General features: G+C 36.8%; 1 protein-coding gene across 3 annotated transcripts in view; it reads left to right on the top strand.

The window, feature by feature from the left end:
• Positions 1–22,340, top strand: part of LOC140160017 (carboxypeptidase B-like) — a 36,625-nt gene extending 14,285 nt beyond the window's left edge. The window contains exons 1-10 of one of the 3 annotated variants that reach the window (XM_072183285.1): positions 9,252–9,409; positions 10,904–11,000; positions 12,391–12,600; positions 12,821–12,919; positions 13,647–13,748; positions 14,198–14,299; positions 14,686–14,776; positions 15,337–15,545; positions 16,985–17,069; positions 21,723–22,340. In XM_072183285.1, the coding sequence (XP_072039386.1) occupies positions 9,336–9,409; positions 10,904–11,000; positions 12,391–12,600; positions 12,821–12,919; positions 13,647–13,748; positions 14,198–14,299; positions 14,686–14,776; positions 15,337–15,545; positions 16,985–17,069; positions 21,723–21,910 (1,257 nt within the window). In that variant the 5' untranslated portion in view covers positions 9,252–9,335 and the 3' untranslated portion in view covers positions 21,911–22,340. Of the gene's footprint in view, positions 1–2,283; positions 6,622–9,251; positions 9,410–10,903; positions 11,001–12,390; positions 12,601–12,820; positions 12,920–13,646; positions 13,749–14,197; positions 14,300–14,685; positions 14,777–15,336; positions 15,546–16,984; positions 17,070–21,722 lie in introns of those variants that run through there. The other 2 variants (XM_072183297.1, XM_072183291.1) reach the window with 2 other exon arrangements.
• The last annotated feature ends 5,529 nt before the right edge of the window (positions 22,341–27,869 follow it).

Below are 27,869 nucleotides of genomic sequence, written 5' to 3'. Positions count from 1 at the left end.
GGAGATTACTCTGATGCTAGAATTTCGGCATGGAAACTCATGTGAAGTGAAGAAAAATATTTGTGATTGATTTTATGTGTCTTTTGAGCTTTAAATGTTTCAAAATGCCAAAAACAACACAATTCGAGTAATTATGATGTCCCGGTATGATGTCATCAACATGACATTAATATTCATGAGGAATAATTATTGCTCCCTCAATTAAGAAATGATTAACAAATAGTTGGATTTCATCGCACGACCTTCTAGTAACTGTATCTAGAAATTTATGTTAGTTACTTGTCAATTTTTGCCGGAAACAAGCTTTTTCTATGGTTACTGACCAGCTCATTAGCGCGGTTCATCAGACATTCTTTACCATGGGATTACCGCCCTCTGTTGATGACAGGGCTTCGAACTCTTATCAAGGCGATATAAGAAATGCAGGGCCGTGAGATGTATGTGATGCGATCAAGCAAAATCAGTCGGAACTCGACAATCCTAGTTTTGAGATATGGGCCAAATAATGTATGTGTAGGGGTGGAAAAATCAAAATTAACTTTTTTTGCAAAAATGGAAGGAAAAACATCCTTCTTTTACATGAAAATTTTTCTGATTAAATTCCGAAGCGAAAATGTTACAACAGTGACTTTTTTGACCGCCACCCAACTTCTATAATTGTCATAAATCGTAAAATTATTTCAAAAGAAGCACGGATTTACGTTTTGTTATGTATTTACATGTATTATATGTTAGAAAAATTGCCGGACACTTCCTTTAACGTACTTGAAAAACACAAAAAGTAATAAGCATTAACATGTGAAAAGATGGTTCACAAAACCCATGGTCGTAACCAATGGTCGTATTATTGGGTTTTATTTACCAATGTGGAGATTTGAATATGATAAAAATGAAAATGTTAGAATCCCAAAATTGACCTGGGCCTACTTCAGACTGATTTTGTTTGATCGCATCACATATTATGACATGAAATGTATGATTTAGCATCTTATAAATACCGATTCAGTGGGAACAGTTAATTAGTCCAAAGGTCCATTAAAGGTTAATGTTAGGGTTTGGGCATTTTAGGGTAGGATTATGGTAAGGAATAAGGTTAGGGCTATGGTTATTATTAAGGTTAGTGTTCGGGATAGGGTTAGACTAGGGTTAGGGTTAGAGTTAGGATCATGTTTGGTTAGGGTTACAGTTAGAATTAGGGCTTTGGGTGAAGTTTAGGGTTATGATTAGTGTAAAGATTATATGGTTTATATTAGAGTTGACCCTTCGGACTATGACAGAATGGTGACACTTTGTCACTCCCATTAGGACCGGTGTTGGTCTAGCACTAGTAGGGCATTTCAATAATCTCAGTTTTAATTCGCTGACGTTAGAATGTATTTGATAAAATCACCATCCGAAGGGTAATATAGACCTTGAGCACCCAGTATAGCTGTACAGGGTGTATCACCACTGATCAGAATAAGGTATACAGTTGGAAAAAAGTATGAGATATTTGTTCAAAATGCTTTAGTTTATAACTGAATCACCATCTCCCCCCCCCACTGTAAAATCACTGGCGTGTGACCATTAATAAGGACTCAGTAGCTATTTTTGTGAGCCGTGTAAAAATGCAGTTGCCCGGAATCAATTAAAATAACATGAAAATCGCTTTCTTTATAGTAATTGACAGGACGCCATGCATAATTTTTTGGCAATAACGTTTTTGCTTTAAAGCACCAAGTGGAATGGCCGCTAATATATCCTGATCTCACACCTCTGGATTTCTTGCTTCTTGATTGGGGTACTATCTGAAATCAAAGGTTTTCACAAGTCCTCCTGCAAACCTAATGAACTCCAGAAACACATAATTGCACAAGTTTACATCCAGGCAGGACAGACCTCTCATAAGACGTGATGTAGATGCCATGTTGAGGAGAGCTGATATCTGCATACAGAGGAATGGTGACCATACCTTGTGGCCATGTGGATGACTAAGACTATAAAATACTGCAAAAAAATGGTCAAACATGTTGCTTTTATTTTAATTGACTTCGCGCATTTGCATTTTTACTTGCCTCACAAAAGTAGCCACTGAGGCCTTATAAATGGTCACACCCCAGTGATTTTACCGTTGTGAGAGGACAAGATGTTGATTCCGCTATTGACTATAGCATTTTGACCAAATGCCTCATACTTTTTTAATCTAGTGGTATTTTACAAACTGTATACTTTATTTTTATACACCCTGTATAGTAAAATGTTAGTCACATAGTGATGTGTTGTTTTTATTTTTTGATACTACAGATCCTGCGTCTGGCGGTAGCTGTGACTATATGTACGCAGAACAAAACGTGCAATTCAGCTACTCTCCTGAGGGCCGAGACAAGGGCCGATATGGTTTCTTTTTACCAGCGAAATACATACAGCCTAGCGGTGAAGAGAATTGGGCTGCTTTAAAAGCCATCTGTGACTTCGTTGATACCAATATTTGAGATGTTTCATTCAGAGAAACCTGTCATCACTTTTCACATTAATATTAGTATCAGGTCGATGGTTTTTTTTTTGGGGGGGGATTGAAATGGACAGATTTGCCTAAAATGAGGTTACAACGCCGTCTCTAATTCTCAGCTCCATATATTTAACATGTAAAATACACATTTTACAAAAAGGCCGATTACAATTGAAAGATGGATACAATTGTGCAATACTATTGCATAAAATGGCCACTGAGCAGTATATATATTATGCTGTGGTTTTTGAGAAGGGTCTATATAAATAATTTTTTATGTATTGTATATTTGGCACTTTCAACAATAAATTTTCCCTCGGACACAAAGGTGCATGTTGGAAAGTAAACACATTTCGTGTTGCTATTACGATCTTCAGTTAATATTGAAGCATGTACTGACCAGAAAGGGCAATATCCCATTCTTCGTTAATACGGTGGGGAGGGTTAAGGTGAAAATTTAGAATTATCAGAAGTAGCAATTTGTTTTCATGAAAAACATTATTGAATCGTAATTTATTATTTTACAATACGTGTTTTGCACAATATTGTCAGCGGGGTAGTGCTCTTCAGAAAAGTTCTTGTTTGCGTACATTTCAATCAGTGCCGGACTTAACATTGGGCCAAATGGACCCGGGGTCCAGGGCCCCCAAAATTAGGATGCCCCCAAGATTTTTTGGACCAAAATATGGTAAAATTTCTCGAGATTTGCTCGCACTGGCCCCGTGTGTCTAGCAAAACCCACCTTCATTTTGGTTTAAAGAAGTATTTTGTGATCTTAGCATCCTCTTTTTATGATAATTTTCAATAGATATCCACTAAAAAGTTTATTCCCAAAATTTGATTGATTGTTGATTTTGCGTTTGCGAGTTATGCATAATTATGCTCCATAGATCACTACTCCATGCCACTGTGTCGAATTACGTTCCAGTACACCAGAATGTAATTTGAAAATTTGGCGATGCTTTTGCTAAGCGAATTAATCTTAAATTGTTTGTACATAAATATTATGTAGCCAGAGGTTTCCAGTAGTGTAAAAATCTCAACTTTTTCTAAGAAATGTGGGGGGGGGGGGGGGGTGAGGCTGTGGATCACGAAATGCCCTTTAAAATAGTCCGAAAATAAAATGTCATAGTAAAATCGGAACAAAATATGCTCGTCTCCCTTCTGGTTCTGCCGCTACTATCGGTCTTCTAGTAGGCCCCCTATACATAAATCAAAACTCAGCCACCTGAGTGCACATGCCTTTCTTCATGGTGTGTTTGGGGCCTGTAAATTTTGACCTAGCCCAGGCCCGCCAAAAGGTAAATCCGGCCCTAATTTCTGAACCCTTATGATCTCTCAGGCAGGCTTGATAATGTTTCATGATGCAGTCATGTCTACAGTAGAATTCAATTCGACCTTTGCAGGACTTAAACCCCATTAAAAGCTATTAAACCAAGATAACACTCATTGAAAACAGCTCAACTGATTAAATCATATCTTCTCTGGTTAAATACACACATCATATGTTTCTGCTTTTACACGTACAATGGAGCAATGCGCTGGGATTATAGTTTCAGTTGGGTGAACGATTATAAAGCGAGCGCTAGAGAACAATTGTGTGTGGTCTTTGTTTACGAAATGAGACAATACGTGCTTATTGTTAACCAGCGTTCTTGAAAATGAGAAACAAGGTGGTTTGCAGACTTAACACGGTTTGGAAATAATTTCTTCATATTTTTTTTGTTATCTGTCGTTTACATATCCTTCCTAAAACACCAAAGTACGCATATTTCCAAACATCTAAATTAGTTAAAAATTTAGGACATGTTACAAAACTATATTGTCTAGAATTTTAGAAGAGTACTTTTAATATTGGCCGGTTATTTTTCACACAGCGACATTAACTAGGCATATCCCCATACTTTTAACGTAGGCTATTTGTAGAGGTCACGCGTCAATGGGAAAGAGCACTGTGTATTATGTATAGGAAAACGGACAGTAACTGCAGTATGTATTATTCAAAGTGTTTATGTGAATCAAGGGCGTTATGATTTTCTAAAGCGTCATGGAAAGAATGAAAAGTAATGTTAAATCCTGGGTATTAAATATGCAAATTTCTCAAGAAGCATGATAAGTACGCGCTTGATTAGTCGTATGGATTTTGTACCAGGCACCAAATAAAACATGGTATAGTAGCCGAGTAATAGTATGAATTAATTTTATTTATAAAATGAATAAAGTGATCACGCTTCTTGAAATCTATTTATACAATAACGTATCGTCCCGATATATATCGGTCATATACAGGATTATCAAAATAAAGTATACAGTTCGAAAAATGCCATTAGGTTAAAAAGTATGAAGTATTTGGTCAAAATACTTGCGTTGATAGCTGAATCAACATCTTGTCCTTCTACAACTCTACAAATCAAAGCAACATGAAAATCACACGTTTAACCACTTTCTTTTTAGTAATTGACAGTCTTAGTCATCCACATGGCCACAAGGTATGATCACCATTCCTCTCTGTGCAGATAGTAGCTCTCCTCAACAAGGCATTCACACCACGTCTTATGAGAGGTCTTCCCTGCCTGGGGATGTCAACTTGTGCAATTATACATCTCTGGAGTTCATCAAAGTCTGAAGGAGAAAAGGTGTTCTGTCAAGGAAAGTGGTGAATCTGTGATTTACATGTTATTCTAATTGACATCGCGCAGCTTTATTTTACACCGTTGACGGCTCACAACAATAGCCACTGATTTCTTATTAAGTTTTTTGACCAAATACCTCATACGTTGTAATCTAGTGGCATTTTATTGGGCTTAAACTTGGTGCGAGTAACTAATGCTCCATATCACAGGCGCATGAATATTCAATTGTAAACGACCGTGGAATCCAAATTTGGACATTTGACTTTTTCCCCATAACCCAAAAAAATGTATATCGAAGTTAAGTCAAACTCCACTTTTTCTGAATCCTTATACATTGGTATTGATTTTAACAACAATTGACCAAATGTGAAATTTCACCCCTGCATAAGCGGCCATAAATAATGATATGCTATATGTATCATGCGCGTATTTTCGTTTTTTGGGGGGGGGGGGCTTTGGGGGCGCCAGCCCCCTGGGTAAAAGTAGGGGGCGGCAAAAATGAAGGGACGGCGGAAGAAGAAGGGGCGGCAAAAACAGGGGCGGCAAAAACGAAGGGGCGGCAAAAATAATTAGGAAATAAAAAAGGGCGGAAAAATTTGATAAAGCATAAAATTTTTGAAAAAATGGTACTGTACATCCAAATGTGCTGCTTTTAGGATGCTAACGCCTGAAACCCTTTTCCCTTTTTTTTTTTGCTCTTCACTTTTTAAAACGACCGAGAAAAAAATTGGGTCAACCTTTTCGGGCTGTTGAGGAAGGGGCGGCAAAATTGAATTTTCTTCAGCCCCCCGGAGTTGGGGCGGCCACGGTAGGCCTACGCCACTGTGTATATACTAACAGGGAGTCCAGTTGCCTATGGGTGTGGCAGCAGTGCTGAAAGTGTACAGATTTAAAAGTACAATATTTCGGGTAAAGACCCTTTATCAGGTACAGAGGAAGAAACATACAAAAATACAAATTATGAATGTTTCTTCCTCTGTACCTGAAGAAGTGTCTTTACCCGAATTATTGTACTTTTAAATCAATCTGCACACTTTCAGCACTGCCGTCACCCATAGGTAACTAGACTCTTTATTATGATTCTTCTACAGTGCTATGGAGTTCCCATGGATTAGCACGTGTCCCTCACGGACCAACCTGGGTAAACAAACAAACAAACAAACAAACAAATTCTCTTCATTCTGTGTTAAATTATGTACTAAGTGGAAATACACTCCAAACACCGCTTGGTTATGCTTTCGTTTGACAGGTCTTATGTTGCAAAAATGCCTTGCGCTAAAAGTTGAATTTGAACCTGTTAACTTGGACTACAGCCTAAAAATACGACATGTAAGTAAGACGTTTATTATAGCGTTAAATTTTGAACAATTCGTCAAGTCTGCACCATGGCACAAAGAGGTATTTTTTATGTACATACAGGTAAGACATTGGTCTTCCTTTTGCATTGCTGAAGGACATTAAAAATAATAAAGATAATTTACACCTGGCGGTGAACATTAATGTTAGTTGTTTGTAATTGCATTGACTCAGTCATATTTATAGGTTAATAAATGCTACTTGTTGGGAGTGAAATTGTACAAAATAATGCACTCGTACTGAGATGTTAATACACGAGCCCCGGAGGGAGTGATACACATATGTGAAGCCAACACTTATTATGAATTATTATGACGAGAGGAAGAATTTGAGAACATTTTGACAACAATCGGAGCAAGTTTTCAAATTTGGCCCCTGTAGAGGTCTAACCTTGACATTGGACCTTTTTGCTTATAATTTGAGAACCATACATCACAGATAGGTCAAACTATACTTTTTCTGAATCTCTGTGACCAGAGGAACACTTTGGCAGGGTTTATAACTCAATTTGGACAAAATATTTTTGGCCCTCCCCTAGAATTGTTCACCAGCCTGAATGCTACATCTGAGCCAAATTTCACGCTTTTAACAAAACTTTAACAATGGTGTCACCATTCTGCAGCACTATATTAACCTATTTCATGCACAAGAAAAAAATTCCCATGATTTTTGCTATTTTTTATAACAAAATTGTCACTAAAAATGTTGAAAAAACCCACGAGTTCTATTCCGTTTCCATGGTAACGGTTACGCAATTTAATGATTTTTGTCATTTTTCCCCAAAATGTATCAAATTTTAACTAGCTATTTCTTAAAACCTAAATAGAGCAGAAACTTAATATTTGATATGCAGAGCTTTGAACTACACTTTATATTATTGATATACAGATCTTCTTTAATTTTATGCTATTAGGAGAATTCAAAGTGAAGGCAGTTTCCATGGCAACGGCCACTTACACCCATTATGTTTTACTGGGAAATTTGCTAAATTTCACTGGGGAAAGTTGCTTAATTTTGAACATAAATGGCCGATGCCATGAAAACTGCGTTCTAGCTTAAAATTAAAGAAGACCCATACTTTACAGTATAAGCATTTCACAAGAAATGGCTAAATATGGTGAAAATGGTAATGTTTGTTTCAAAATGTCAGAAATCACTAAAAACGTGGACTTATACCTACTTATGAATAACAAGAGGTCATAGGTCAAAACCATCAAGTCACAGAAAAATCTTGTGAATGACGTTTTTGATCCAAACATCTTGATCAATTGATACATTTTTATGATGCATAATGCATAAGTCATTTTGTTTTGTACTAATATCACCTGTGTATGTCTGCAATCATAGATTAAATACAATGCCGCCCATTTCAAAGATACTAATCTTAGAGGTGCGTGTGATCAGCATGACATGAATATTCCGTAACCAGGGGGCTGAGGGCGGACGCCCGCAAAGTCCCAAAATTCTCAAAAAGTCCCATTTGCGAGCATAACGAGCGAAAAAAAATTATGCCTTTTTGGTCAAAAAAGGTCAAAATTTAGGAAAAAAATCCACTTTTTCAAAATCCGTCCCTAGTCCAAAAAGGTCCAAATTTTGAAAAAAAAGTCCACTTTTTCAAAATCAGCCCCCAATAAATCCTGGTTACGGGAGAGGTACCGCGTTAAGGTGGCTGTGTACTCTCAGACATTGTTTCTTTTGCGAAATTGAGATTTTTTTTTTAATTTATGTACTTTGTTATGTTTTTTTATTAATACAAGGAAAGAAAATCCAGATTTGTAAACTCGTTTCCGCAATTCAAAAGGAAAGAAAATCTTCGTTGTACAATCGGGGTACACGCGCGCAACAACGCATTGTGTTTTGTAGTCGCGCAATTTGTTAACGCACAGATACGCTACGCATAAGCAACGCTTATCTGCATTCGCAGCGCATCTTATGGAAGCACCACGGACGCACTGATTTCACACAAACCTAGCGGTCAAATGGCTGTGGATTTACCCGATGTCAACGTAATGGAAGGTAGAAAAACGAGAACTGCCGCAGTCTCCTGTGAGCTTCGATCGAAGTGCAAAATTTGACCACTTTAAACTTCAGCGGCCATAATTTCAATGTTCATTTTCTCGGTAAAATTACGATTTAGGTACACGATAACTCAATAAACATGATAAATACAGCATCTATAGGTAAGCAATTATGCTTATCATAAAAGCAAGATCGACTCAAGAAACAGTTTTCTCATTTTTTTATATTTTTGTTTATTTCCGATTTAAGGCATCATATTGTGCAAATAGGCATCTGTGAATTCTAAAAAGTTCATTTTGATGCCTTATATGGTCAATATCTCAAAAAATAAGGCCAATATCAAAAAACTAAATAAATGTTTTTGTAATGGTGCCTCAAGATTAAGAAAAAAACATAGCCAAACAAAAAAATTTGGAAAGAGTGTTTTTTTGTTATGATGTACATTACTAAAACAATTGCGAATTCACTTTTTTGTTATTTTCGTCATAATTGTTGTTTTTACACCAAATCTGTATTTATATTACGATTCATTGATGTCTTGCCTTTATAAGAAATGTATACTTTTATATGTCTTGTGTGAATAATTACTAAGTTATGGCACTTTTACTACATGCATGTCTGAGAGTACACAGCCACCTTAACGTAAAAGCAATCAGTCTGTGTTCCAAACTTTAAACATGAGAATTGATTTTTGATTCTACATGAACTTAGTCACCTGACTTGAATCACCTGACTTGAATCACCTGACTTGAATCACCTGACTTGAATCACCTGACTTGAATCACGTGACTGACTTCTTGTTTCAGTTCCTCTTTCCGCGTCAAGCTTTCATTGCAATCATGTCTACCGGTCGGTTGATACTACTGCTGTTCTGTGCAACCCTGTGTTTGGCAGAGAAAGTGCGATACGATGGGTAAGGAACTTACACTTCAAAGCAAAATTGAAAAACAGTATTGCTGCATGCAGTGCCAGACATAATGCACTCGTTAAGCTTTCGTTACCATACCCGCTTGAATGACGAAGGAAATCATTTCAACTTTAATGAAAACTAAATAGGCCATGTTTATATATGTTTTAAGCTGGACTGTCTCTAACTATAGTGTCCTGTTTGTTCGTTTATTTTCCTTGTTTTTCAATCGGGTCAAAATATTTTTTCGGAGACTTTATTAAGTTATTTCTTTGTGGGCAGATTTCTCATTTTGTGTCTATTCGTGAAGAGATTCGAATTTCATTCAATAATAGCATAAAGTATACCAAGTATGCTGTACATGTAGGGTGTATTGTAGCTTATTGTGTTGAGCTGTGACCTCCATTACAGCACGCATCGCTGATCAAGTATCAAACATACGTATTTATATTCAATGCAGGCACTGTTAAAGAACTATATTTAACATCAAAATAAATGAAAACTAATTACATGTAATTTGCACACTTAAGGGTATACGAGGTATTGTTGGTCGAAGCAGCCAAAAAATCGATTTTCATTATCTTAATCAATATATTATTGAAAAATAACACTTTGGTGTTTTGCAAAAGTTCATTCTACAAATTATAAACTTTGAAAACTTGCTTAATTTATTGCCGTTAATGAGTTATGTACGTTTTACAAAAGTGTTGCTGTTTCAGCCCTCTTTACAACATAACTCAAGAACCACAGGACCTACAAAAGTATATCTGTGATATTTGAATTCTTCTACACGCTCGCTATGAATTGAGCAATGCAATTTTTGCTAAAGCTCACTACCATTCGCAAGATGCTGTGAACTACATTTTTTTGCGGCTTCGACCAACAATACATCGTATACCCTTAATACACCATCACACGTTTTAATGCAATGTTAGGCTTATTGGAGATCTGGATGTAATCGGTTGTCATTTATCATGTTTATATCATCGTCACCATCCACATAATCAGTTTTAAGTACTCGTTTAGTGTTGGCTTTAAAAATGAAATGTGTTATGCTAAGTCTGAAGGGGTACATGCAGTCATTGCGACAGAAAAGTATCATTCAATTTTGACATCATTGAACGCTCTTAAATGAAAACCGAACCTCGAGCAGCTTTTCACACCTAAAGTTTTACAAGTTTGATATAATTGCTACTGGATGGTCGTCCTATGCTAAATGCACACTGCCATTCATTCGAGGGTGCTGTGTTTTTACTTTAAGAATAATAATGAAGAACACAGTTTCGAAGCGAATTCTGTAGCAGGGACCGTTTAAAAAATAACAACCTACATATAGCTACCCATTTAAAGCACAAACCATAGTATACCACTGTGCACCAACTACAGGAAATCGCTCAATTTGCTCAAATGCAAATAAAATTCACCTTTTAAAAGTAAAAATCCTGCTTTGTGTTCTTTTTTGTAGAATATTTTGATACAAATTTACTTTTCATTCTGCAGATACCATGTTTTACGCGTTATCCCGAAAACTCATCATGAGATAAGCATCCTAGGAAATCTAATGAGCAATCTAGAGAGTTCGAAATTTGATGGACAGGTTGGTACATGTACAAATGTAATGTTGAATAACTTCCGATATGGAAGTACATTTAAATGTTTTATGAAGTGATATTCAAAGTTTCGTTTCTTTCTGTATGTCTACTGAAAAGCAAGTGTTTCAAAATAAGGCTACTGTTCCCTGTCCATAACATTGTCACAAATATGCTAATTAGTTTGTAATAATACATTTAATTTACCAACTCACGCATATTATTACATTATATTATTAGGCCTATTATAATATTGTTGCCTATTAGTGTAATCTACGTATAATTTATCATTAATGTATCTTGCAATGGCATCTTTTGTTATCATTTCTTCTAATATCCTGTCCATCGATCACTATCATAAAAGTAATATCATATTGCCATCCACAAACAAATCCCAAGTTGAACATTGTGCTGCTACTTGTGATATAGGTGTGAACTATTCCACTAAACATGCTAAAACATGCCGAGTCCACATCCTGCCATATCAAAAGTGTCCATTTCCGTCACTTGTAAAAATATTCTTTTCTCTCCTTTTATACTTCCGGGTTATTCCTTTCCATATATCATTTTCCATCTATCATTTTGTATCCTTGCATATTAGCAAATGTAATACTATTATCTGTTTCAGCCACTGTGTTATTGTAAATCACTAATTTCATCTTGAATCAACAATATGCCACTGTGCATGCCCCGGCCGCGTTTTTATTTTCTACAACCATAATGGACCACTCAATGTTAAAACTAACCCTAACCATAAACCCTAACCCTAAGTTTAGGTATATTGCGGCCCATTATGGTATTGTGGCCCATTATGGTTGAAAAAGAAAATCAAGCGATTTACATGCTGCAACCATAATGGGCTGCAATACGCCAACCCTAACTCTAACCCTAAACTTTAACCCTAACCCTTTAGGGGCACATTATGGTTGCAGCGGCCCTTTATGGTTGTAGAAGAACTTAAGCGTCCCGGCCGGCACTTGTTAATTCACCAAGGTCAGGCCCTGGTATGAGGTGTCACTGTAGGTGAAACAGACTAGATATCGTGTTCAATTCCCCGAAGTGTTGATGCAACAGGATTAATTACCATGGCGATGGGTCTACTCTAATTTTAAATATATTGCCCTACACTATAAGTAGGTAGTACTCATCACCTGTATTATGTGTGCTATTGAATATGATCTTTGCCTGCTATTTAATAATGGTACAATGCAGAGGAACAAGTAAACGTCTAGTTCATGGCAATGCATTCAAAACTAGTGTAGACCCATCTCTATGGTAATTAATCCTATTACATCACTACTTCTACGACGAATTTGTACAAAAATCCCATGCTTAACATGGATTGAAAATGGTGTGAAAGTTGTTTGTTTATTAGACTTTTGACGAATTATTTTTCAGTTGAGTTTCTGGAGAGAGCCATCGAATGTGACCAAACCAGTGGACATCATGATATCACCATCCTACGTGAAAAAAATCACAACATATTTAGCCCACAAAGGAATTCATACCAAGGTTATGATAAAGAATGTGCAAGAGTTGATTGATGAAGAACAGAAAGGGTTGAACAGCTCTACTTTTGATTACAATGCATACAATACTTATGAAACGGTAAGGAGTGTATATAAAATGTTGTGTTTAAATTCGTATTTATAACGAAAATGCGAGAATATAGGACATTTTTGTAATTAATTATTTATCTGACTATTATTTTAAATGATGTTCATTATACATCTAAATACTAGTATTGAAACTATGAAGGAGTTTTAACTATATTAGAATGAATATAGACATGTCAAAGGGTATTTCAACTTTTATGTTCAATTTATAGATTCAACAATGGATAACAGAAACGGCAGAAAAGTATGATACGGCAACAAAGGGTTCCATTGGTACTTCATATGAAGAAAGGAATATTGGCTACCTGAAGGTACAATATCTACAAGTAACTTTAAACTTCAATTAAACAGCAACTGTATTCGATAAAAAGTGCACAATTTAGTTATTACGCGTATGCAAAATGTATTATAGCGTGCATTTTTATTTCTCCTGTTTAGTATTATTTCAACTTTGAATGTCAATACACTTACCTGTCAATAATATGTTTTCTACCAACCCACGATTCAGCGTCACCGGTTATCAAACAATGAGCCATGACCAAGTAGTCGTGAGCAATATTATTGGAAACATTTTGAGTAGAACAACGGGTAAAGCAGTCTCCACATCAGGAGAGCTAGCCAAACAACGGAGACGGATAAGGGAAAAGCCAAAGAAAAATACAAAAGCAATACATTATTTACTAAAATAGATAGGGAAAAGTAAAAGAATAATACAAAAGCAATACATTTTATATAGAGTAGTTTTACAAAGCTCCGTGCATTGTTTTTACTTGTTATGCATTTCCAATTCCTTCAAATACTTACAGATATAATGTTTGTATAATATTAGGTAATCGGGTGTAGCTGGGTGTGGGACATGATGGAGTCAGTTACGTTCAGGTGTTCGGAAATTGGTTGTAAAATGCTTCTTACCATGTGTCACAAGCACATACTTGGATGTATAATGGTCGAATGGTCCGCTTTTCTGTTAAAACGTTGGTAAAAATGATGCACGATAACAGTAATAACTAATCAATTTGTTGTTTCTAACTGTTTTAGATATCCACAGGTGGTACTAACAAGAAGGCTGTTGTTATTCACGGAGGCATCCATGCTCGTGAATGGATCTCCCCAGCAACTGTTCTTTATCTGGCAAAATATGTAAGAAAAATATATTAGTAGATGGGAATCGCAAACGATTTAAAACCATCAGAATGGAATATATCTGCCATTCTTAACTGTTTAGGAAAATGATAAAGAATATTAACACTGCTTTATCATGACGTTGTGGGTTAACATATGCATATGGTGGGTGGTAGGTCAAGAGCAGACTTTGGAAGTTTCCGAGCCAAATGTAAAATCTTAATTTGAATACATGTAATTAATTACCCGGTGGATCGTACGTCTGACGAATTATAACATGTTTTTATAATAAAGATAGCAATGTTTTTGTTGTACCGAAGTAGTACTTAAATATCGCAATCCCTTTAGCATTAATTATTATATTCCGCATTATTATGTGTATACATGTGACACCAGTTTGAAGCAAAATTAAAGCAAACACTAACATAGTATTTTTCGAATAATGTATGTTGTCTTTTATATACAAGCTTGTTGAAGGAGGTGCTGATGCCAAGGACCTGTTGCAAAAATTTGACTTTTATGTAATCCCTGTGTTAAATGTCGACGGATACTCCTTTACATGGACCGATGTGAGTAATACTTGATCTGTGTATGACTATGATCATTATAAGAAGTAGAAAGAGGAATGAAGAACAAGAAGGAGAACATAATCGAATAAAAGAATATAAAGAATAATTCAACAATCGTTGAACATCATAGTTATCATGCTCAAAAAAAGACCCCCCAAAAAGAAAACAACAACAACAACAAAAACAAAACAGTGCAAAATTAAAATAACAATGCGACATACTTGAGCAGAGGTACTTGAGATACAGCACAACAATTCAAGTGAAACAGCAGCAATTGAATAGGTGATATGTAGGTATCAACTATCATAGTGCTGAAATGTTTGGTAATAAATGATATGCTTAATGTTGTTATGTAATAAACTGATCACTTTGTTTTAACCACGCAGAATCGTTTGTGGAGGAAGACGCGTAAACCTAACGAAGGATCTCCCTGCATGGGAACTGATCCAAACAGAAACTTCGCAACTGGATGGGGTGGTAAGAATATTTCGATGAAAGTTAATTTTAGAATTGTGAGGAATTTACTTTGTTTTCCAGACATTTGTGACATGGTATATCAGAAAGAGACACTTTTGGGTAGGTTATCAATAAAGAGATATTTTGCTCCACAACGCTGTTTGCCCCAATGAAATCGGACATTCCTAAGCGAAGATATTGAGTTCGTAAGTTATGGTATTATAAAATTGGAATTGAGATATCGGCCAACAATGTTGAGACTAGGAATTACCTTCAAATATGTCTCAAAAATATAAGATGCCAATTATATTCCGGTCTGAAACTATCAGACAATATTTTAAACATTAATAACATCACAAATTTGCAACAAACTCAAATTGTGAAAAAATCACCAAGGGCATATTTTTTGATATTTCTCAATTTACGATCCTGCCCAAAAGTGTCTCTGCGGTAAATCTTGGTCGAAGCCGAGTAATGGTACCACCAAATCGCGTTGTGTTTGTCTCAACGGAACAAACGCACGCAAACGCCGAATAAAATAGAAGTATAAGTTTATATTAGTGTCCGTCTTGTGTTCCTAGGTATCGGCTCCAGCAATGAACCATGTTCTGATATCTACCATGGCACTAAGGCGTTCTCTGAACCTGAGGTCGCTGCTATTCGTGATTTTGTATCCAGTTTGGACGGTGGTGATGGTGTAGCTCTGTATATTGATTATCATTCATATTCTCAGCTGTGGTTGATGCCATACGGATACACAAATGATAAGCCTGCTGATTATGACACACAGGTTAGACATTTTTATAACTTCTTAACCCTAACCCGCCTGAATACTACAAAATACTACTCGATATATGCGCTGTTCGTGCATGCATCCCACGTGGTGTGATGACGCAATCGCCCTAAGTGATATATAGGCACGGTTTCGCTGGCCAGCGAAGCCCAAGACCCGTGGCAAAGTGTCGCCGACCGAGTGCTTGGCATGCGAGGGGTCTCGGGTTCGAATCCCACCCAGAGCAAACAACTTCTTTCCTTCTTTTCTCTCTTTATTCTTTCCTTCTTTCCCTTCCCGTCGCCAAAAAGCCCTTAGGGGGTTAGGGTTAGGTTACCACTATCGAAACTCAGTATAGGCTTCCTTAACCCTAACCCGCCTGAATACTACAAAATACTACTCGATATATGCGCTGTTCGTGCATGCATCCCACGTGGTGTGATGACGCAATCGCCCTAAGTGATATATAGGCACGGTTTCGCTGGCCAGCGAAGCCCAAGACCCGTGGCAAAGTGTCGCCGACCGAGTGCTTGGCATGCGAGGGGTCTCGGGTTCGAATCCCACCCAGAGCAAACAACTTCTTTCCTTCTTTTCTCTCTTTATTCTTTCCTTCTTTCCCTTCCGTCGCCAAAAAGCCCTTAGGGGTTAGGGTTAATAAACAATAAGTGAAATATTATTTGGTAACAAGTTTAGTCATGCATGTCATTTGTATGAAACTTAACCATGTATTAGTCAAGACTAGCGTATCACACAATCCCGGGGGGGCACTCCAACTTTGGAGGTGACGCGTATGTAGGGCTGTTAAGACCCCTTTTTCAGCATCGCTGTCACCCAAAGACCCCATATTTTTTACGAACATATGCTCTGTCACCCGAAGACCCCTTATTTTTCCACTTGATCTGTCACCCAAAGACCCTTACAAGTTCAATTTGAACAGCAACTTTCATTTACCACTGATTTTGTTACTTATTTTGAAAACACAATGAAATTTGAAGCCATTTAGAACTAGAAATTCGATTTTCGAGGTTTTTGCGGCGCTGTTTCGGCTCTCACCCAAAGATTCCATTTAAAAAAAGGTCATGTTCTCACCCAATGACCCCATATATTTTTACATTTTGCTCTCACCGAATGCCCCTTAGTGCGAAAGTGCCAGCCCAAGACCTATATCCATTTGTAGTGCCCCCCCCGGACACACAATCTATTAACGATATGCAGGGACAAGTTAGTCATCCATATGAAACTTAACTAAAACCATGTATTAATTCAAGACGACCGTAACACACAAAGGTGCATTATCGATATACAGGGACACCGTGTTTATTGAAACAGCCATTCAAACATGTCATGAAAGTCCCGCAAAGTCGCATTTTAATTTACGCAATTTAATTAAAAGAAAATTGAGTACGGAAGTTGAAGTCTCATTCATTTGATTGCCCCTTTGTCTCTCTATGACACAGCTCGCTGGTGGTAAAGCTGCGTGTGATGCTCTCAAAAAGGTACATGGAACACAATACGTATATGGTAACATTTACGATACAATATGTAAGTATTAACATTAATACGTCCATCTAGCTATATGTGATGCGATCAAGCAAATTCAGTCGGAACTCGACAATCCTAGTTTTGAGATATGGGCCAAATAATGTATGTGTAGGGGTGGAAAAATCAAAATTAACTTTTTTTTGCCAAAATAGAAGGAAAAACATCCTTCTTTCACATGAAAATATTTTTGATGAAATTCCGAAGCAAAAATGTTAAGAGGTAACTTCGATAATTGTCAAAAATCGTAAAATTATTCCAAAAGAAGCACGGATTTATGTTTGGTTATGTATTTACATGTATTTTAGGTGTGCTCAATTAAAGTACTCGAAAAACACAAAAAGTAATAAGCGTTAACTTGCCAAAAGATGGTACACGAAACCCATAGATATCAATGACTCAATTAAAGTACCCGCACTTTAAACTTGATTTTCTCCGTTTCTTTCTTTTTAATGTACATGTGTTCAAATAGTTGTAACTTTGTAACCAAAGGTCGTATTAACATGGGATTTTTACTAATGTGGAGCTGTGAATACGCTAAAAATTAAAATGTAAGAATCCCAAAATTGACCTGGGCCTACTTTAGACTGATTTTGTTTGATCGCATCACATATTATGACATAAAATGAAACCGTTCATTAGTCCAAAGGTCCATTAAAGTTAGGGTTTGGGCATTTCAAGGTAGGATTAGGGTTAGGGATAAGGTTAGGGCGAGGGTTTTTTATTAAGGTTAGTGTTCGGGATAGGGTTAGGTCAGAGTTAGGATTAGAGTTAGGATCAAGTTTGGTGACCTAACTGACTGGTTTCAAACAACAGTGTGAGTGCGGCAAGGCTGTGTGATATCACCACAACTATTCAACATAATTCTTGAACTTGTTATGTTATACGCAACCCATGACACCGACATAGCAATAATAATCCAGGGGCAACTGATCTCAAATCTGAGCTTCGCTGATGACATTGTCTTGCTGGGTGATTCTGTTACTGTGTGTTCAATTAGCTTAGATTCTTGTATTTTTAAGATATTTAAAAAAATTAAAAATTGTGGTCAAAGTCATCAAAGAAAAGTGTTAGCACAGCCTTAGACCCAACGTGATTTATACTTTTTCAAATTCCAAAGTTCAATTTAAAACCTCATTTCTATTCAATGTTGGTCTTTTCCCGCGATAATTTTATAAAAAGCTGTAGAACGTCGGGTACCATAAATTTGGAATCAATCCATTTAGTGCAATAGGGACGAATGTCATAATAATTAGATGCGCTGAAATAGTATTTATTTATTTATTTATTTATTTATTTATTTATTTATTTATTTATTTATTTATTTTCAATTTATTTATTTATTTATTTTCAATTTATTTATTTATTTATTTTCAATTTATTTATTTATTTATTTTCAATTTATTTATTTATTTATTTTCAATTTATTTATTTATTTATTTTCAATTTATTTATTTATTTATTTTCAATTTATTTATTTATTTATTTTCAATTTATTTATTTATTGTGTGGATGGGTATGAGAAGGTGTGGGCCTAGGCCTATTATAAAACTACACATTTATTTTCAATTTGTTATTTCGTTTTGTTTGTTGAATGTAAATTATGAGAAGGACAATTGGAAACAAAAGGACTTTTGTACAAGAAAATTTTATTTAAAACAATGACTTTCGAAAACAATTCTTGTAAAGTCACTATATCTGAAAATGTCAAGCGAATGCTGATATTCTTGGGAAAGAATAATGGTATTAAACAAAATTCAATTTACATTTTATCGATGAAACCAGTTGAAATAAGAACGGAATGCATAACTTTAATGTCATTGTTTAGGAAAAAATAATGTTCGGAATAACGTTATGCATAAAACGTAATCGCGCATATATCACGGAACTCATCACCTATAGACCCTATCCAATAACCGGAACGGTATAACAATTGAAATGACAGGACAGATTGAGATTGAGATTATTTTGCTAAATTCGATTTGGCCTATGCCCTAAGTTGAGAATGGACCATCCCACTCGATTGTAAAAAGGTCGCGAACCCTTTTGGTGGACCCAAGTAACTTCCTAAAATAAAGCAAAATTGAAAAGAAATTGGGTTTTAAATTAAACGTTGGAATTTGACAAGTGTAAATCACTTTGGGTCTAAGGCTGTGCTAGCACTTTTCTTTGATGACTTTGACCACAATTTTATATTTTTTCAAATATCTAAAATATACAAGAATCTAAGCTAATTGAACAGACAGTAGTACCCTACAGACTGCAGTGGACAACGTATTTCGTAGTAGCTGGAACCTCGGACTAAAGATCAACATTGGTAAAACCGAAGTAAAAGTAATCAGCAGCCAAAAGGTCAACCGTAACATCAACATTAATGGCAACTTACTCAAGCAAGTGGATGATGAGTGTGTGTACCTTGGAGGCACCATATCTCAAAAGGGTACAAGCAGAGAAGACATGAAGCACAGAATAGGAAAAGCATTAGAGGCAATCCAGAGAATTCATAGTATATGGAATGCCAAGGAGGCCAACAACAGGCCACCAAGATTGAGCTATACATGATCCTAGTACTTTCCATCCTAATGTATGGAGCTGAGACCTGGACTATTAAGAAAGAAGATGAAAATCGCCTCGTAGTCTTTGAAATGATGTGCTTGAGAAAAATCATGGGCATCACGTTTGGACAAAATACGTAACACAATAATACGGGACACACTTGGGCTGAAGCACACAGTCACTGATAAAATCACACAGAAAATGATCTTATTCTTTGGCCACATATAGCGAATGGGACACGACAGGTCCCCCAACATTGCAATGTACATGGAAAAAGACCACGTGGAAGACCTCCCAAAAGATGGATGGCCACTGTCAAAACAGACTGCATAGCTCGAAACATCTCCTCCGTAGCAGCAGCAGGAAGGCTGGCCAAAGACAGAGTGGTATGGCATGGAATCACCATGGATCAGATGGCAATGCAGAGTGCATCAGCATCCGTGCCGACGCCTTAGGTCAAGGTCAAGGTCATATGTGACCGTCCACGGCGAAACGCTCGTAAAGTCGACCCCTGATCAAATTTGTTTTCTCCCGTGTTTAGAAAATATATATCATAAGCTTTACAATGATATATCATTTGACTTCAAACGATATCCATTATTTTGGTGCTACATTATTTCTCTTTTTCTACATTGCTGGTATTAAATATCAAATGTTCATAATTGGCGGTCACTTCAAATCATCCAAAGTCAACGAGGTTCAGGAATGTCCTCTCATTGTTAATTGTTGGTTAACCCACCACTTGAACAGGATTTAGCCAAAGCAAACAGAGACTAAAGCTATTTACTAATTCTATACATAAGTATAAGCTTATTATTCTCTTCAACAATAGGATTAAAGATTGGTGTTTGACTGGACTAAAATGAGAAACATGTAAGACAAACATTAGGTACATTATGAATACAACCTTTATGCACATTTTGCATTCAAAATACAATTTGCCGACTTTACGAGCGGTTTGAGATGGATGGTCACGTATTTGGTTAGGGTTACAGTTAGGGCTTTGGGTGAAGTTTAGGGTTATTATTAAGGTAAGGTTTATGGTTTATATTGGAGTTGACCCTTCGGGCTATCGATCGGTAACCGCTTCTGCAACAAAACATCATGTTAAGTATATTTGCTTGTTGCAACTTGTTGGCTAAGGCCTACTCCAAATCTCGATGACAGAATGGTGACACTTTGTCACTCCCATTAGGACCGGTGTTAATTGGTCTAGCACTAGCTATATTATTGCATTTCAATAATCTCAGTTTTAATTCGCTGACGTTTAAGGTATTTAAAAATATCACCATCCGAAGGGTAATATAGACCTTGAGCACCCAGTATAGCTTTACAGGGTGTATCACAATAAAGTATACAATTGGAAAAATGTTACTAGAATAAAAAGTATGAGGTATTTGGGTCAAAATGCTTTAATTGATAGCTGATCAACATGATCAACATCTTGTCCCCCACAACTGTAAAATCACTGGCGGGTGACCATTAATAAGGATTCAGTGGCTATTTTTGTGAGCCGTGTAAAAATGCAGTTGCCCGGAGTCAATTAAAATAACATGAAAATCGCTGTTTCACCACTTTCTTCATAGTAATTGACAGGACGCCTTGCAGAATTGTTTTGTAAGCATGTGATTGCTTTAAATCACCAAGTGGAATGGCCCCTAATATTTCCTGATAAGTCCTCATGCATACCTTGATGAACTCCAGAAACACATAATTGTATAAGTTGACATCCAGGCTTGACAGACGTGATGTAAATGCCATGTTGAGGAGAGCTGATATCTGCATACAGAGGAATGGTGGTCATGCCTTTTTGGCCACGTGGAAGACGAAGACTGTAAATGACTGTAAAGAAAGTGGTCAAACATGTTGTTTTGATTTTAATTGACTTCGCGCATCTGCATGTTTAGTCGACTCACAAAAATAGTCACTGAGGCCTTATCAATGGTCACACCCAGTGATTTTCAGTTGTGGGAGGACAAGATGTTGATACTTTTTAATCTAGGGGATTTTTTCAAACTGTATACTTTATTTTGATACACGCTGTATAGTAAAATGTTAGTCATAATAGTTATGTGTTGTTTTGATTTTGCGATACTACAGATCCTGCGTCTGGCGGTAGCTGTGACTATATGTATGCAAAACAAGGAGTGCAATTCAGCTACTCTCCTGAGGGCCGAGACACAGGCACATATGGTTTCATTTTACCAGCGAAATACATACAGCCTAGCGGTGAAGAGAATTGGGCTGCTTTAAAAGCCATCTGCGACTTCGTTGATACCAATATTTGAGATCTTTCATTCAGAGAGACCTGTCATCACTTTTCACATTAGTATTAGTAATGTTATTGTTTAGGAACCTGTGTTTGTAACTTTCAACTTCGTAACCACTAAGGTAAAGGACATATCCTCACACTATGCAACTAATCAGATTTTTTTTGGGGGAGGGGGGGGGGCTGAAATGGACAAATTTGCCTACAATTTGGTTACAGCGCCGTCTCTAATTCTCAGTTCCATATATTTAACATGTAAAATACATATTTTTCATAAAGGCCGATTACAACTTGAAAGATGGATACAATTGTGCAATGCTATTGCATAAAATGGCCACTGAGAAGGTACATTATATTATGCTGTGGTTTTTGAGAGGGGCCTGTATAAATTATTTTATATGTATTGTATACTTGGCACTTTCAACAATAAATTGCCCCTCTGACACAAAGCTGTATTTTTGAAGTAAACATAATGTAGTCATCAAGTATGTTGAAATATTGATGTCGTAAAGTTCGCTTCCGTGTTGCTATTACAGTCTGTAGTTAATATTATTAAAGCATGTACTCATCAGAAAGTGCAGTATCCCATTCTCAGTTAATGTGGTGGGGAGGGTTAAAGTACAAATTATGTAGCCAGAGGTTTGCAGTAGTATAAAAATCTCAATGTTTTGTGTGGGGGGATGAGGCTGTAGATCACGAAATGCCCTTTTGAAAGGTTATTGTAAAATCGGAACAAAATATGTTCGTCTCTTTAAATTGTAATGCTTCTGCCACCACTGTCGATCATATAGTAGGCCCCTATTTGTGCCAAAACTCAACCTCTTGAGTGCACATGCCTTTCTTCACGGTGAGTTTGGGGCCTCGAAATTTTGGCCTGGCCCAGGGCCCTCAGAAAGGTAAACCCGGCCCTAATTTCAATGGAAAGTTAAATTGGTGGTTTGCACCATTATGATTTTGTTAAAACATTACAAAATATTCCCCACATTACAGGGATTCAGAAAATCTATAGTTTGACCTACCTTCGACCAATCAGTCTGGAGTTATTGACGAAAAGGTCAAAGGAATTTGGGTTCCATATGGGTCAAACACAGAAAAGTTACCCAAATGTGGTGAGAATGGTCTCAAAATGTTGGTATTGTTATAATCATTCAGAAAAGAAATAGTTTGCACTATCTATGATGTTTTGTTACCATCGCAACACACCAAAAGGAGTTACTGCCTGTTGAGTCCAATTGATGTTGACATATTTTCCCGCCTTACCTAGGAAAGTAAATGTCGTATATAGCGAAAACTATTCTTTTTCTTTCTAGGCCCCTATTTATTTATTTGGAAGATTAGTAAGTAATTGGTAATATTCCATAAGTCATCGGTTTATTATTGATTGTTGATAACTTGAAAACTGAAAATTTGATTGATTGATCGCTTGATAAGCCTACATATTCAAAGTGTATATGGAACGTCCAGATTTGAATATAGATCAGTATTGATTTATTCTATAGGGTCCACAACTTATAAGTTACACCTAATTCTTTTTTAAATAAGTCGGAAAAATATTTTACGAAATGTAAAAATATAAAAAGGTATGTATAGCCCTGTTTGTTATACACATGTGGACCAATTTATAGCGTCACACATCATTGCGTTCAGTCACAATGGTTAATTGAGTAAAAAAAGAGGCCGTTTTAAAAGTTGCACCTGAGTCTATAGCAGTCAGGTTTTCTTTAACAAACACATGAATAGGCTTGGCATACTGTATTGTTTGAGAGTTGATTTCTATGGACTCAGAAAGCGGTTTCTTTTTTTACATAATGAACCATTGTGACTGAACGCAATGATGTGTGAGGCTATAAATTGGTCCATATGTGTAACACAAATAAGGCTACCCAAAGCTTTTTACACCTTTGCATTTCGTCAAATATTTTTCGACTTATTCAAAAAAGTAGTTAGAGGGGAACTTATAAGTTGTGGACCCTATATTAGCAATATCAGGTACTATCAAACTTCTCACAGCAAATGGTTTGTTGGCTTAGTGGTAATGATCTCACACCACCAAATCAGAGTCCCATAGAGATATGTGCTAAATTTGCCTTAAGAAAACGTAATGTTTTCTTCACAGGAGCGACTCAGTTTTAAGCGACAGCTATGATGGTTGAAATCAGCTCTTGCCTGATCCCTCTGGCTGGGAAAAAATATAGGTTGACCGTCATTATTTTTCAAGGGCGCACAACCATATACTATTTGGTGGTGTGAAATCTGAATGATGCAACATGTTTCTGATTATCCTTAATTTCAGACTATTTTAATCTAATTAACTTATTTTTAGCACAATTTGAGCAAGAAGCTGGTTACAATTTTTTTTTCAAGCAGAATCATTGTGTCTGTGACATCTGCTATCTACTGAAGATAGCATTGTGATTACCATGTTAAAAATTCACCAAGACTTAGGCTTTCAGCAATTTACAGTCAAGAAGGACAAGTAACCAGGCAGACACACAAAACCAAAGAAGAACATGACCACAATGTCTGAATTATAAGTGTTGAATTATATGGCCTATTAGTGAAATCTTAAGTCTACCCCCCCCCCATAAGCTTACCTGATCCATGGACACATTTTATGAGCTCCAACCAGTGTCCTAGCCCACGTGCCACCATATACTGATGTCTTCTACATCTGGCACTGAGTCATTGCATACCATCATGATTGTAAACATTACCTGGGTTACCAGTAGTGGAATCATAAGCTTAGCCTACCCCCCCACCAACACACAAATCGTAAGCTTACCTGATCCAGGCGCCTATTTAATGAGTTCCGACCAGTACCCTATCACCATACTGCAATGTCTTCTCTATCTGGCACTGAGTCATTGCATGCCATTGATGATGTAAGCTTACAAAATATTATGATTATATTGCATGGGCCTAAGTCACTCTACGAAATGGAATCTTTCACTCAAACACACATTTTGGGTCATAAACTCACCTTAGCACTGGTATATTAGTAGCAAATGTTGCAGTTCTCTTCAATTTTAGCCTCTAACCCTAACCCTACCCGTGGTTTTTTGGCTATCGGAAGGGAAAGAAGGAACGAACAAGGAGAGAAGATGAAGAAGAAAGTCACTTGGCACCCCCGGGATTCGAACCTCGGACCCCTCGCATGCCACGCAGAAGATCCCCAGCATGTAGCTACACAGGTGCCGTTGGCCCGGCCAACTATTCACTGGGCATATATGACTTGGTCTGATTGCGTCATCAAGTCCCGTGGAATGCATGCACGCAGAGTGGTTTTAATAGTGAGCTTTAGTGAGTCCTAGTTCTGTTAGGGTTAATTACATAAATTCAGTCAATGCACTTCTTCGGTGAATCCAAACACAAATTAGGCACAGGGCTAACTTGCTCAATCAAAAGTTGAGACTCACACACACAGCTCCATGAATGATGCAACATGTTTCTGATAATCCTTAATTTCAGACTATTTTAATCTAATTAACCTATTTTTAGCACGATTTGAGCAAGAAGCTGGTTACAACTTTTTTTCAAGCAGAATCATTGTGTCTGTGACATCTGCTATCTACTGAAGATAGCATTGTGATTACCATGTTAAAAATTCACCAAGACTTAGGCTTTCAGCAATTTACAGTCAAGAAAGACAAGTAACCAGGCAGATACACAAAAACAAAGAAGAACATGACCACAATGTCTGAATTATAAGTGTTGAATTATATGGCCTATTAGTGAAATCTTAAGTCTACCCCCCATAAGCTTACCTGATCCATGGACACATTTTATGAGCTCCAACCAGTGCCCTAGCCCACGTGCCACCATATACTGATGTCTTCTACATCTGGCACTGAGTCATTGCATACCATCATGATTGTAAACATTACCTGGGTTACCAGTAGTGGAATCATAAGCTTAGCCTACCCCCCCCCCCCCACCAACACACAAAACCGTAAGCTTACCTGATCCAGGCGCCTATTTCATGAGTTCCGACCAGTACCCTAGCACCATACTGCAATGTCTTCTCTATCTGGCACTGAGTCATTGCATGCCATTGATGATGTAAGCTTACAAAATATTATGATTACATTGCATGGGCCTAAGTCACTCTACGAAATGGAAAGTTATTCGATCTCTCCCATCTGTGGTACAATTGCAGGAATTAATATTACTAATCATGACCAATCCAAATTTGGCTAAAATTATGCAAATTTCTGCTCATTTTAATGCTTAAATTCAGAATCAGTGGGTTTTTCTGAGAAGTGAAATTCAAGGGCGCACAACCATATATACTATTTGGTGGTGTGAAATCTAATGCATTGAGTTTCAGAACAGCAAGGTCCCGGGTTCGATTCCCAGCTCTGCCTACTGGGGAAAATATCAATTTCTGAACTTATTTGGCGCGATCTGAGCTATTCCTTTTCCGATGGCTGTGTCTCTTGCAGGCACACTACCTCTGGAATCCAAACCAGGTTCCTGCCCATTACGCATCCCTTAAGATTCCCAGAAGTCGGTATTCTTTTAAAACATTTACCTGTTCAGTTGTTGATAATTATCTTATATGTTTTTTATAATGTGATAGTATGAATAAATTTCTATAAAATGAATAAACTGATCACGCTTCTTGAAATATATAATATAATGATCATGAGCGAAGTGGGTCTGTCTGGCTATGCGTTTGGCCGCGCTTCAACCATGGAAGAAAGAGATGAGAAGGAACCACAACGACTTCGATCGGCCAAGTTTTAATCCGCTTATCTATTGACGCATGAAAAGAAAAGCTATCAATGGTACTTACTTTCATGTATGATCCATTTACCGCGATCGATGCTTGGCGAAATCATTACTGGAAAAAAACTATAACAAACCCATCCAAGAACAAACAAACGCTACCCAGAAGTAAAATTATGGAATTTCACTGATGCTCTGAACATGTATAGTAGCTTTGTTTTGGGATCTACAGTCAAACTGTTTTCTTGATCGTGTTGTGTAGAAAATGTCCTTTAACACATCGAAAAGGTCATCAAAATCGGCCGTTTTTGGCTGAGTTTCATCTTTAGCAAATAAGGTAAGATTTTGGTGACTTTTCGATGAAAAATAGATGCAAAATGTTCTTAAATAATGCACAATGTTCCGGTTGAGTCCGGTACATGAAACCTGTTTAATTTAATAGTTTATATGTGTATAATCGTAACTAGCTAACTCGTTTCAGTGCCAAAGACTGCCAACTCTGAGAAAAAAGGCATCAAAGTTAGGGAAAATTGGGTGAAATGGAAGAAAAAGATGTAGGCCATCAATGACCGATGATCACGTCACCAGAGAAAATCCTTGCACGGAAGGTCATTAGTTCAAATCATCCTTCAGACACGCTCCAGAAGACATGCAAATACATGGAGTACAATACCAATCACCTATTTAACGCGGGGTATTGATCAAAGTAAATCCTCATGAATAACAATGTCAATTAAATGTCGGTAAAGGGAGTGGACAAAGTGAATGTGTTCGTTGTGGTTCCTTCTTATCTCTTTCTTCCATGCTTCAACGTATCATGGAAGAAAGAGATGAGAAGGAACCACAACGACTTCGATCGGCCAAGTTTTAATCCGCTTATTTATTGACGCATGAAAAGAAAAGCTATCAATGGTACTTACTTTCATGTATAATCCATTTACCGCGATCGATGCTTGGCAAAATCATTACTGGAAAAAATTTATAACAAACCCATCCACGAACAAACAAACGCTACCCAGAAGTAAGATTATGGAATTTCACTGATGCTCTGAACATGTATAGTAGCTTTGTTTTGGGATCTACAGTCAAACTGTTTTCTTGATCGTGTTGTGTAGAAAATGTCCTATAAAACATCGAAAAGGTAATCAAAATCGGCCGTTTTTTTTTGAGTTTCATCTTTAGCAAATAAGGTAAGATTTTGGTGACTTTTTCGATGAAAAATAGATGTAAAATGTTCTTAAATAATGCAC

This window comes from Amphiura filiformis, chromosome 1, assembly GCF_039555335.1.
Source record: "Amphiura filiformis chromosome 1, Afil_fr2py, whole genome shotgun sequence".
NCBI lineage: Eukaryota > Metazoa > Echinodermata > Ophiuroidea > Amphilepidida > Amphiuridae > Amphiura > Amphiura filiformis.
The sequence above is the reverse complement of the archived record's forward strand: the minus strand, read 5'-3'. Positions and strand labels throughout refer to the sequence as shown.